This window comes from Pseudopipra pipra, unplaced genomic scaffold (assembly GCF_036250125.1).
Source record: "Pseudopipra pipra isolate bDixPip1 unplaced genomic scaffold, bDixPip1.hap1 HAP1_SCAFFOLD_691, whole genome shotgun sequence".
Taxonomy (NCBI): domain Eukaryota; kingdom Metazoa; phylum Chordata; class Aves; order Passeriformes; family Pipridae; genus Pseudopipra; species Pseudopipra pipra.
In genome coordinates, this window is record NW_026991185.1 from 1 (window position 1) to 12,615 (window position 12,615).

The window sequence follows — 12,615 nt, forward strand, 5'->3', positions numbered from 1 at the left end:
TGCTTGCAATAGAAAATCCATGGCTTTTAAAGCTTCTCCTTCTAGTCATTAGCATGTGAAGCTTCATTTTAAAATTAACAAAGCCGTTCCCCAGGGGAAAAATCTTAAGCAGATTAACTGTCCTTATTTTTTGAATCAGATGGTAGCTTTTTGTGTCACAGGGTGACTGTTGATGTTAGCCATAATGGCTGCCTGCTTAGACTGAAAAGAAAATCTTCATTACATTTTATGAAGTTTTCCAAGAGATGTGCCAGTCATGGTGAATTGATATTGCCCTATCCTGGGCTAGAAAGAGGAAAGGAGAGAGAGGTGAAGAAACTACACCTACACACAGAGCAGTTTATGCCTCTATGGTCAGAGCTTGTCACTTAAATCTCTATTGTATATCCGTGTTATTCTGGACAGAACATTGCCTCAGTATTTGTGAGCTTGTGTTTGCCATTTACATGCAACATAACCACAATCTGTGTTTGCAGTGGGGAAACCATCTCCAGGATGGCTTTTCTGGTTAGAGGGGCTTGAAGCAAACTTTCAAGATAAACTGCCCAGTGTGCTTTAGGTCAGGTGACCCCTCACGGTCACAGAACATCCAGGTTCTGTTTTGTCAGTTCCTACAAGTAAAATCCAGATGGCATCTAATAGTTCCAACCTTTCTGGGATTGCACAGGTTTTTAATTTAGAATGGGAAAAATATTCATCCTTGTTTTCTTTTGTGTTTGGTTGAGTGAGGAATTTGGTTTGCATAATTTTTTGTAAGTTTGTTTTTATAATAGTGTATGAAGGATCTGAATCTGAGGTTTTATGTTTTTATGGTTAGTAGGATTTAATTACAGAATCTGAAGTTTATTTTATAGGAGGACTAATGTGTGAGTTTTGATGTGAAATTTCTTTTTGTTCTAAAGAGTGCTCTTTTTGTTTTTTAAGCACTGCTAAGATGAGACTTCTGTTGAGAGAAAAATGGAGAGCATAATTTTTGCTTAAAGGCAAGAATATATAATGACATTTTCCCCCTTTAATCTGAAACCTGGAGAGGAAAAACAACAGCATTTTGAAAAAGAGAATGGACAAAGAAGAGTGAGAATAACTGGCAGTGGTGAGATGTTTTCATGACAAGGATAAATAGTAAGGTATGTGGTTAAGGCCTTAAGAAGGGTTAAAGAATAAACCTGATGGGTCCTTGCCTGAGAAGTGTAGAAGACTCAAGTTTATTTCCTCTTTTGGGATGTTGCCAACATAAACCTTGGCAAGATGCTTTGACTAATTCTGGAAAAATCTGGTTCCATTTGGCTTCTTGAATACATCATTGCACTTTTAGAAACAACATTCTGCTGCAGACTAATCCTGACTCTGTAAAAACACAGCCATATTTATTTTTTACCCATATCACCCTAAAGCACATCACCCAGAAGTGTTGGGGTTTTTTTTAGACAGGCTTGAACAGCTCAGCCCCTAACTTAACCTGGCCCACTTGAGCAGCAGAAAGTAGCTTCTCTTCTGCCAAAATTATCGGAGCTGCTTTCACAGCTTGCTTAGACATAACTAGAGTTAATAAAGAACAGTTAGCAGATTAAAAAAAGATAGGCTGTTTTGGAGAAGGCCCTGGGGACATATGTCATGACTCTAGATGGGACCCATCACCAGTTCTGGTTCCACTATCTAAAGCAAGGTGCTGGAAATTTTGTGTTTCAGTAGTTTCTAAGTCTTGGTCTAATTCTTGTCTTCTGTTTCCCATTAGTAAGTAGGGTCACTTGCCTACTTTATGGGGTCCTACAAGGATAAGCACAAGACTGTGAAGCAGACAGACATTGTATAAGAGTGGCTGGAGATGGAATATCAGGCTCCTCTCTCATGTTTGATAGTATTATGAGGACTGCTGGAGCTACAACTCCATACAAGCCAGATGTGAACTTATCAGCCCTGCTGCAGGGTGACATGGCCAGACCAGCAGCTTCACTGTTGACACTTCTCCTGCAGTGCTGTTGCCCAGTGCTTGCCAGGACATGTAGTAAGATTACTTTTTTTTAGAGCCTGGATGGTCTGGAAGCAGAATGAAGTTACACTAATGACTGTGGGTGAGTTCTGGACACTGAAATAAGAGAATGACCAATCCAGATAGACAAGACTTGATTTTATTAATAAAATTTGTATTTTCCTCTTTGAGGTGACAGTTACAAACTTTGGTTCAAAAATAAAAGAAAATATGAACAGCAAGAAGTTGACTTTTGAAATCTCACTTTTACATGTATAAATGTGCATAAGAAAATACCAGTTGGAAACGAGCCAGCAGAAACTAGTACTATTTAATTTAACAATTTATAAGAAATAGAAACAAACATTTCTTTTCAAGTCTTACATATATTATGAAAAATAATTACAAAAGGATTTGTGTTGTAAAGCTAAAATGTCATTTCTACTTCCAACTACCTGAATAAAATGTTCAGAGGGAAGGCCAAACCAACCTGTGTTTTTGGTGAGCTTTGAATAGCGAATCGTAAGGGTTTGGGTCAAAGACAGCTCTGTAGGAAGCAGTCCCTCGTATGTTGCTTAGCAACTGTGTAGAATCACATGACCTAGACATATTGCATCCCTGGCCTTCAGGTGGAATAACAGGAAGAAAAATCATTCATATTAATGGGACGGGCAAATATTGTATAGGACCATTCTGTGGAACTTTTAGTATCCAGTTCAGGAAGCAAGCATCCATTGCTTACATAAACATCTAAGTAAACACTGCAAAACTCCATAAATAACTGTTTAGAATTCAGTTTTTATATTTATGCAGACCAAATAAGCACAATGGAAACAAATCTAGATGAGATTAAAAAAAAAAAAAAAAAAACAACAAAGGAAACCTATATGACTAATTTATTTCACACAGATTTTTTAACAGTTCTCTTACACAGAAGTTTGGTTTTTTCTTACATATTTTCCCCACCCAAAAATATAAACTTGTTTCTTTTAGGTATATACAGTTATCTTATGAAATTATGGAATTAGAAAAGAAAATAAGAAGTCTGAGGTATTAGCACCATGGAACACAGCACCTTTGAAGGTGCTTTCATTATCAAAATTCATTGTCACAGAGTGATATCAGCAGAAAAGAGTTGTTTGAGTGTGCTGCTCAAGATCTTCCAGTTTTGCCACCTTAAGTTTACTGGCAACTTCAAATAACAAAGCTCTTCACAACAATATATACAAAGGGATTTTATTATTAATCAGAAATGGAATTGGCTTCACCGGCAATTACAGTTTTATTTTTTCAGAATACATACACAGTATTGACCATGTAGTTTTGTAAATGTAAAATAACAGCCAGATGCAATTCAGAGACACATGCAAGTTTTGGAAATGGACAGAGAAATAACAGTATAGTACTGTACATAGAATAATTACAGTTTATTAAACACTTTCTTAACACCTCTTTGTTGTAATGGAAGGAGCACCATGTCGTTCATTTTTTACAGCACCAGAGGAATCCAAAGGGGGTGTTCCTGAAGTGAGCCCTATGTTGTCTGTCTGTGCCACAGCATCTTTGCAAAATAAGTTTAAGTCATGTGATTCTGGCCCTACAAGGGCAATGATTACTTTCTAGATAAGACATACATACACAGCAAGACACATTTTCTATGCCATCCTTATTCAAAACTTGCATGTGGCATGAAGTGGGTTGGTAGCACCAAAGTGCAACATTTTTGTTGATCTGATTTTGTCTTAAGCTTAACCAAGGAAGCAGACAGGACCGACCTCAAATCCAAACTTCTGGTTCTGATCACCAAAGTCATTGATCATCACATCAACTATGGGCACTTGGTCTATTTTGGGCGTGTTGATTTCAATCACTGTCTTTGCATAGCCCTTTCTTGACTGTTAAAAGAGAAGCAAAAAAAAGCAAATGGTTATATATCAATCAGAGCAGTGAGCATGTGCTGGAGATCTTCACAGGTTATCTCTGAAGTGGAGAATTTGTACATTTTTGCCCCGTCAGGTAGCAGATATTGCAAACTCTAAAGTTTATTATGTTTATAAATTGTCTTACAATTTTTAAAATGTTTTGATTTTAGAAGGAGAATAGGCCGTAGTTTTTTGACTTACTAAAATAGACCTATAAATGAAAAATAATCTAAGACATTTCATCTTTCTTAAAGAATTCTCAGTTCACGTCTATACTATTTAATGACTAGTAATATTCCCATAGCAGCGCACATCTTCCTTGTGAAAAAATCATTAATTAGTTCTGAAAGAGAAAGAGTGTAACTGTCTCACAAAATATTACAGCAGCTGTTTGGACAGGAAAGAAAGTAGTAGTCTATTCTTTTTCTTTGAACAGGACTGCCAACTGATGGACTTAGAAGCCAGCTTTGAAGGCACATCCTTGCTGCCCAAAGAAAGCTCTCTAGCTCCTCTATATGTCATGCAGCCAAGTCATCATGTTAGTTATCAGAACTGCACTTCCTTTACATGGTCTCTTGTATTTGCTGAGACCCTTCAGCTGTGCCAGAGTCCTGGAGTTCAGATGAGCATCCAAGTTGACAGATCTGAGGGTTCTCAGTTTACAGAGTTACAACGTTCAGCTCTCTCAGGAGCTCTGCATTCACCCACTGTGGATAACAAAAGTGAAATAAAAATGCAAAGCATATAGAAAGGCTGACATGAAGCAGTTTTGTAGTAGACTCTCACTGCTGAGCAGAGACTCTGCACCTCTTGAGCTGCATCTCTGTCTGAGAGCCAGGTGGCACTTTCAGGTCTCTAATTCTGTATCACTGACTTCTCAGAAACTGCCTTCAAAATGCTCCCATATCAAACCCCAAAATAATTAATGAGGCTTCAACTGTCACTTGCTCTTTTGATGTCTTTGTTTCAAAGTGTTGAGTACAAATCATTCTGTTTCTGAAAAGTGGTAACAGTTGTTATGCCCTGATGGAGAAGTGATCAGAGAGCTGATGCATGTTTGGACACCTCTGGGGATTTTAGCAAAGCTAAAGGAGGATTTTGAAAAGTAAAATCCACAAACTTCACCTGGCTTTGAATACACAAAATGAGGAAAGGAAATACAAAGTCACATATCAAACTATTAAAATAATTTTCTATGTTTGGGTACATACATATGGCTTATTTAATACATGTTTTTCTGTATTCACTAAATATTCTGTTTGCATATGCCTTGATGGCCATTCCAGGTTTGTTCCATTTCTGTAGCTTGGCTTATGGTTATTTCTTTTTGGTACCTATGTGAAAATTAAATATGGGACTAGTGTACTGTAGTTAAAAATCTACTAAAAGTCAGTATATGAAAAGTAAAGTGTTTAGAAAGCTTTTCTCAGAAGAAAGCTATGAAAAATAGCTTTCTGATTTCTACTTTAAATGACAGGTTGGTTTTGTAAAGGCTCTTTGAGCCTGTACTTACTGCACAGCCGTCGTGAAGAGCTTTGATGTAAGGATTGTTGTCGTAAGACATTTCTTCATCGTTCGATCCTAAGAACCTCAGTGCTTTGTCATAGCTGTCAGATGGGGCGTCATGCCAAGCTACAGACTGGTGACAGTTATAAGTGAAATTTTGTCTGGCAGAGGCACTCAGTAGTTTAAGGAATGTCATTTAAAGTAGAAATCAGAAAGCTATTTTTCTTTTGATGTCTTTGTTTCAAAGTGTTGAGTACAAATCATTCTGTTTCTGAAAAGTGGTAACAGTTGTTATGCCCTGATGGAGAAGTGATCAGAGAGCTGATGCATGTTTGGACACCTCTGGGGATTTTAGCAAAGCTAAAGGAGGATTTTGAAAAGTAAAATCCACAAACTTCACCTGGCTTTGAATACACAAAATGAGGAAAGGAAATACAAAGTCACATATCAAACTATTAAAATAATTTTCTATGTTTGGGTACATACATATGGCTTATTTAATACATGTTTTTCTGTATTCACTAAATATTCTGTTTGCATATGCCTTGATGGCCATTCCAGGTTTGTTCCATTTCTGTAGCTTGGCTTATGGTTATTTCTTTTTGGTACCTATGTGAAAATTAAATATGGGACTAGTGTACTGTAGTTAAAAATCTACTAAAAGTCAGTATATGAAAAGTAAAGTGTTTAGAAAGCTTTTCTCAGAAGAAAGCTATGAAAAATAGCTTTCTGATTTCTACTTTAAATGACAGGTTGGTTTTGTAAAGGCTCTTTGAGCCTGTACTTACTGCACAGCCGTCGTGAAGAGCTTTGATGTAAGGATTGTTGTCGTAAGACATTTCTTCATCGTTCGATCCTAAGAACCTCAGTGCTTTGTCATAGCTGTCAGATGGGGCGTCATGCCAAGCTACAGACTGGTGACAGTTATAAGTGAAATTTTGTCTGGCAGAGGCACTCAGTAGTTTAAGGAATGTCATTTGGACCATATTAATGGAATTGCCTTCAACATCCAAATAGGAGAGCTAGAAAATACAAGAAGTTAGATGAATATTTATCTTTTTTTTTTGGTTACAATGCGAACTAAAATTATTGTTGACAAAAAAGAACCACATAGCTGTTCTTAAAAAAAAATTAACATATAACATTTTATGGAGTTTTAAAGGTCAATACAGCTATGACTCAGTAAATAGATTTTCATAATGTAGCAGTATATTTAGGACGAGGAACCACATATTTTAGCTTCATTCCATTTGGAAAGACAGAGAATTACTCCTATCTTATAGTGTAAAACAGCAGAATCTCTTTGGGAATCTGTTTTTAGTTAATCATAAAGTCATGTCAGCCTGCAGCCTCATCTTTTCATACTCAATATATTTCCAGTTACTGCATTGGGGTGGGGGATCTGTGCTCCAGCTGCTTTCCTAAGGTTCAGTGGTGATGTGTGGTCTGCCAGAAGGCAGATCCTCACCATCAGGTGTGCAGGTGACCACTGGGATCACTGTGGGACAACACAAAGAAGGCTTCTGTTGTCCCAGTGGTAAGAGGCCACATAACTGCTGTAATATTTAGGGCAAAAAGGCTGGGGGTCTTTTCATTATCTAAATATTTATAAAATTCCTTGGGATCTGCTGATCGCTGATAGTGTGCACCTGATTTGTGAATACAGTTATGTTGCAGTGACAACTTACAAGTTTGCCTCGCTTGAATTCACTAAACCAAGATCCTGGATTCTCCTTTGGCCATGATGAAATTCTAACCTGTGCAATCAAACAGCAGAGACAGAATTATTTAAAACATGTATTAACAGATATGAAGGTTTTATATTACTTGGGACAAATTTCACACCAGATAATAAACAATGGTTCTTTCTGAAATCTCAGTCACTTTAAAGCTCTAAAATAGGATGTTTTTCTTGTATAGAATGCCTTCAAATTAGTGACTTTGCCAGGAACTCAAGGTGATAGCTTATAAAGAGAGTTAGTTCTAATTAAGGGAGACCATTATAATCTGTTAAGATTCAGGTAAACTGGTGGTATGAATTGTTGCTGTGAAGAGAGTCTAAATTAGAGTTTTCACTGCTGTTGCTGCTGATAGATCTCTCTCATTTAGGCAAGCTTTTAGAAAGCCTTCCTCTATAGCTTCTGCCCCCTCTGATATAGTCTGTAACAATGAGTAAGGACTGTTAATACATAGTGTTTTACATCTACTTTGCATAGGTATAAATGAATAGCTATAAATGAACCCACAAGAGAAACACAGTAAGAGTTTTGCTTTTAGGTGACAAATGCTAGATTATGTTGAGTAACTGGCTGCTCAGCTGTGTTGCATTCTGAAAGGCAGTGAAATGTTAGCAAGCAGGTGCATAGATTCCCTGTCTAAGACTGAAAATGGTATTTGTTAACTCTATGTACCATTTTACCACTCCATTCAGAGGTATGCAAATTTAAAAATGTAATTAGAAAGACAGATATATGAAAATGTGACAGTGTAATTATCCTGTTTAGTTTAAAATTGCGACAGCACAGTAGGATCTGTCAACAGCCACCTGAAAGCACAGATTGGTACTTACTCCTTCAGATTTCTTATCTGGGTAGATGCAAGTTTCCCCACCTGCTGTGAAATTGCAGTATACTTTGAAGGAGTCTCCAGAACAGCCCTGGTTAGGATCAATCCAATATTCCCCTAAAACAAATGACAAAATATTTGCCTTATACAGTGGTATTGGTATTTGGATGAACTAGGCTTTACTGCTACCTAATGGTTCTCCAAACTGTGTAGCAAAGTTATTTTATCCTAATAAGAAAGCAACCTTTTCTTTTCTGCCTTATGATCTGTTGCTGTTGTCACTTATGAAAGACAACACCAGGATCAAAGTTTGTTTTTATCTGGGTTCTCTTGTTTTTGTCTAGTTTGACTTCAAACTGTGGTTCTGTTGCAGGAGACTGCTGAGGTTTGAAAGGAACTGCAGACAGACACCTCGGTCTAGAGAAGGAATGACAGTATATGTGGAACATATATTGCAAGTCTCAAAAATCTGGCCATTTCAGTATTTCAGCTAGAAGGATAATTTGTACATGTGATGAGAGTACTCTCCAAAGCAGAGCAGAGGCAGCCTTAGGCAGAAATAAGCTATGGGTTAGGTCAGGGAGCAAAATCTGGAGTCATTTGCATAGTTATCTGCATAAAAAGGTGTGTGCACCTTTTGGGGCTTGGTGGGGTTGTAGCTGGCACAAGTACCTAAAGCTTCCACTGAGAGAGATTTACCTCACACAAAGACCTTTTCACTCCTGGGTTATGAAGATGCAGTGCTAGTGAAACTAGTGAAGGCTGGGCATGAAAGAGAGTGCAGTCCATCCAAGGTCCATTAAAAGTCACTGCTTTTTAAAATCTACTATTCTAATTATAATGATGATTTCTGTGTTGTGGGTTCTTATCTCCAGATATTTCCTAAGCAGGACAGCCATTGATTTTCTGACTCTACAGGTCTAATCCCGTTTCAAACAAATAGTGGAGGTTTCAAAGAAAAATGACAAATCCTTTCATCAGTTCTGTCTTCTGAATATAGAATATAGACAAAGCATTTATAGGATTTAAAAATTCTGTTGATTTAGGCTGTATTTATTGAAAACAGTCTTTCCTATCTGTAAGTCTTGTCCCTGGAGAATTTTGTATTTTAATGAATACATTTGCTTTTATTTTAACCAAAATAAGATTACTTTTATATGAAGGCTCCAAATAAGAAGCAAATACTGGTAAATGAAGAAGGTGATTGTGTTCTATAAAAACCATTCCCTATTATGGAGGGTACTGAATTGTAAAATATGTACTTTTCATATAGCACATACACTGCTTAACTACTCCTCAAGGCAACCATCTGTTCTTATCTATCTTGAACGAAAGCAATAAAATATTATTAAACTGTCAAAATCCATTTTTCCTTCCATTTAAAAACTGGGAAAAATATCCATTGCAATTGAAAAATATATGAAAGGATGAAAATTCTGTGAAGGCTGGCTTTCATTTAAACCTTTTCAGAGGGGTAAACTCAGTTATAAAAAAAAAAGAAAAAAGAACAAAGCATAATAAAATCAAGATAGTTCTTCAGAACATTGTGTCTTGTTCATACTACTTTGCATTTTATCATGCTAGTACTTGGTAGTATTAAGCAGTATCAAAGAACCTTTGCTGACTGATATAGAACAAACAGTGGTGGTGCAGTAGAACAAATTATTGTTTCTAAAGGTAAAAGAAGAGTAAAATTTTTGAGAGTTATAATTGATAATAAATCTCCTATGATACCAATGCTGTTTTATATTATTATGCTAAGCTAAAGTATACAGCTACTAAAATAATTACCATTAATTTTAAAAGAAGCAATTAGCTGTCCCAGCATGCTGACATTTGTGATTTTACTTTCCATTGAGCTAAACAGCATCAGTCTTTCATCACACTCCTGCTTGGATTGTCCTGGAAATGTAAGGCCCACCTTTCAAAAAAACAACTGTTTTTTATTTAAAAAGTTTTAACCCTAAAACCAGATCAGGTTATGTGTTTCAAGAATTTTGGCTTTTACCAAAAGAACATCTCTTACATTTTTTAAAATTTTGTACCTGTAAAAATGGATTCAACAAGACTGTATTTGTTGAGCAACTGTATTACCCGTCTCCCAGTAATTAATTATTCTGCCAAAGTATCTTGGCAGACCATAAGCTCAGCCTTGTCTCCTCTGCCATGCAATATTAACATACCATCTGGGAAGTCTGGGTGACAGAGTTGCAAGTCTTTGCAGGTTCGGGCAGGGTTATTCTGAGTGCCCATTGGGTACTTCATGTGCTCAATGTCTTGCTTCAGCGAATTCAGTGAACCAAAGATCTCTTCCATGCCATCGGAATAATCCAGAATATTGTCACCAGCATCAGATAACATATAATCAGGAGATCTTCTTGTCTTCTTGGGTGACTGGATTGGCAGTGGCTGGATTACCTCACCCGGAGGGCCCTGAGTAGAAAGCAACAGATCTGATTATCTTTTCTGTTTGTTCTTCAGCTGAGGAAGACCACAGAATGTGGCTTGGAGATGCCTTGAATAGGCTTTCTTCAAAGTGTTTATTTCTTTATTTCGCTTAATTCCTTCAGATTTATACCTGTGTGTTTTGATTTACTGGCAAAAAAAAAAAGATTGTAGAAGCCAAACCCTCGTTGTGCTCTAAACTCTTCTCACTACATTGCTGTTTGGGGAAGAGTGTGTTGCCCTCACATAAGTGTGTAGAACTGACTTGCAGTTACCTCTGTATCCCTGACAATTCCCTTGAGCACAGACATAGTCTGTGAAAACTGTGGATGTTTCCTGTGCTAAAACTTCAAAATTCCACTTGAGGTCTATGAAGCAATATTTAATTTCAAGAAATTGAAACACTTCATTCAGATTTGGACTCTTTTCATTTTATATTATTATGATATGAAAAATAGTGGAAACAGAAGAATATCACCAGGGGAAACTATTATCCTTCTATTTTCTGTACTTCAGTATACACCTTAAATAATTATTGCATGAGGGTTTTTTGTTTGTAGGGGGCATATAGGGGTTTTTTGGGTGTTTTATTTGGGGAGGTGTTTGTTTCACATTTCTAATGGACTTTGCAGTGCAGACATGTATTTCTGTGTCTGGGGATCTGTGAAAAATGATTCTCAAAAAATTAATTTTCAAACAATCATTATTATTTTAGTTCAAAAATGCTGGGTTTTACCCTTGTCAAAACAGGGGGATTGTGTCAATGTAATGCCAAGATAAGAATTCTTACTTACTGGAGGACCAGGTGGACCAGGTAACCCACTGTCACCCTTTTGACCAGCAGGACCCTATAAAGCAATGAAAGAAATGCAGTGTTGGCCATGCTACACAATGTTTAAAAATAACACACAAAACTTAAGTAAAAGAACAAAAAATAGGAGAATTACTCACGCTGGATCCTTTAGAACCCTTTGGACCCTGGGGACCCTACGGACAAGAACATAGAACTATAGTTGGAGTTTATTGCACACAATGTGGAAGTGTTTTGAGCAGGAAGACTGGATGAAATTACTTACAGGTAAACCAGGAGGACCAGGGGGTCCAAGTGGACCAGCAGGACCAGAAATTCCCTAAAAATGAATAAGAGAATAAGCACAGAACTAAAGTATCCTACATACTGCAGTGGATTAAAAATGCATACCTATGAAAAAGGTAGTCCAACTAAATGTTCAACTCTGATGAGTTTTGATTTAGGCCATTTGCTAGGGGCCAAAAGAGTTTGCAAATTTAAAATATTATCTGACAGTTGAGTTGCTTGTAGTTGTTCTTACACTGCAGTCACAACTGTGTTCCTCTTCAAACTGGTTTGGAAAGCTCACTTTTTACACAGTGTCTTAATAACAAGGAGAAAGGAAGCTACTTTGAGTCATGCAGTTAATAAACATGATGAGATTGGTGCTGCTAGTTTTATCTTGTCCCTAAGTTGTGTTATGTGTGTACAATGTGGTGTATGTGTTTCCTTCCATTTTCTCAAACATTCTATAATCTCATTTTAAGCTGTTTAATTTCACTGTGTTTGTACAATGCCTAAGAAAGTTTTAACCGCTGGCAGGAGACTCTGGGTGTTAAATGTTTATAATAACTTTGTCTTTCAAAAGAAAGCCTGGAATATGTGCTCCTTGCTTGTATGGAACTTGAATGGAAACACAAATGTGTTGTACTCACTGCATCACCCTTGGCTCCAGGAGATCCCTGTGGGCCAGGAAGACCCCTATCACCCTTTTCACCCTGTTCTCCTGGAGGTCCAATCAGGCCAATCAAACCAGGATGTCCCTAAACAAGATTGAAGAAAATATAGTTAAAACTCAATATACATTAGAATAAATGGGTTTTGCAGACATGTAAATTAGACCTTTCACATGTTATCACTGTTGCTTGACAACAATAAACCTGAAAATGAATTATTCTAAAAGCATATTTGTTGTTGTTAGATGGCCTTTTAAACTTTATTTGCAAGTTGTGACTGCTTATTTAGTGAAAGATCCAAGTGCAAGATGGTCCTTAGTGAAACTGATACAGAAAAATTGTACCTATGGGTAAAAATTTCATACCAATTTTCACATTTATATGCTATAAGCATATCATAGAGTTGCACATTTGTTCCACATGTGATATAGCTGTATAAACAGCTGATCCAAGGAGATAAAA

General features: G+C 36.9%; 1 protein-coding gene and 1 long non-coding RNA gene across 2 annotated transcripts; both read right to left on the bottom strand.

Moving 5' to 3' along the window:
• Nucleotides 1–3,232: 3,232 nt before the first annotated feature.
• LOC135408864 (uncharacterized) lies at nt 3,233–5,561 on the bottom strand. Its single transcript, XR_010427892.1, has 2 exons — nt 5,405–5,561; nt 3,233–3,864 (listed from the first exon to the last, which is right to left on the bottom strand). It is a non-coding gene; the product is annotated as an uncharacterized LOC135408864 (long non-coding RNA).
• A 436-nt stretch (nt 5,562–5,997) lies between these two features.
• Nucleotides 5,998–12,240, bottom strand: LOC135408863 (collagen alpha-1(XI) chain-like; the record flags this gene model as incomplete). Its single annotated transcript, XM_064643815.1, has 8 exons — nt 5,998–6,419; nt 7,086–7,154; nt 7,967–8,079; nt 10,146–10,395; nt 11,202–11,255; nt 11,359–11,394; nt 11,484–11,537; nt 12,133–12,240. Coding segments are annotated over 8 exons (1,005 nt in total), but the record flags the coding sequence as incomplete, so codon positions are not given.
• Nucleotides 12,241–12,615: the final 375 nt, after the last annotated feature.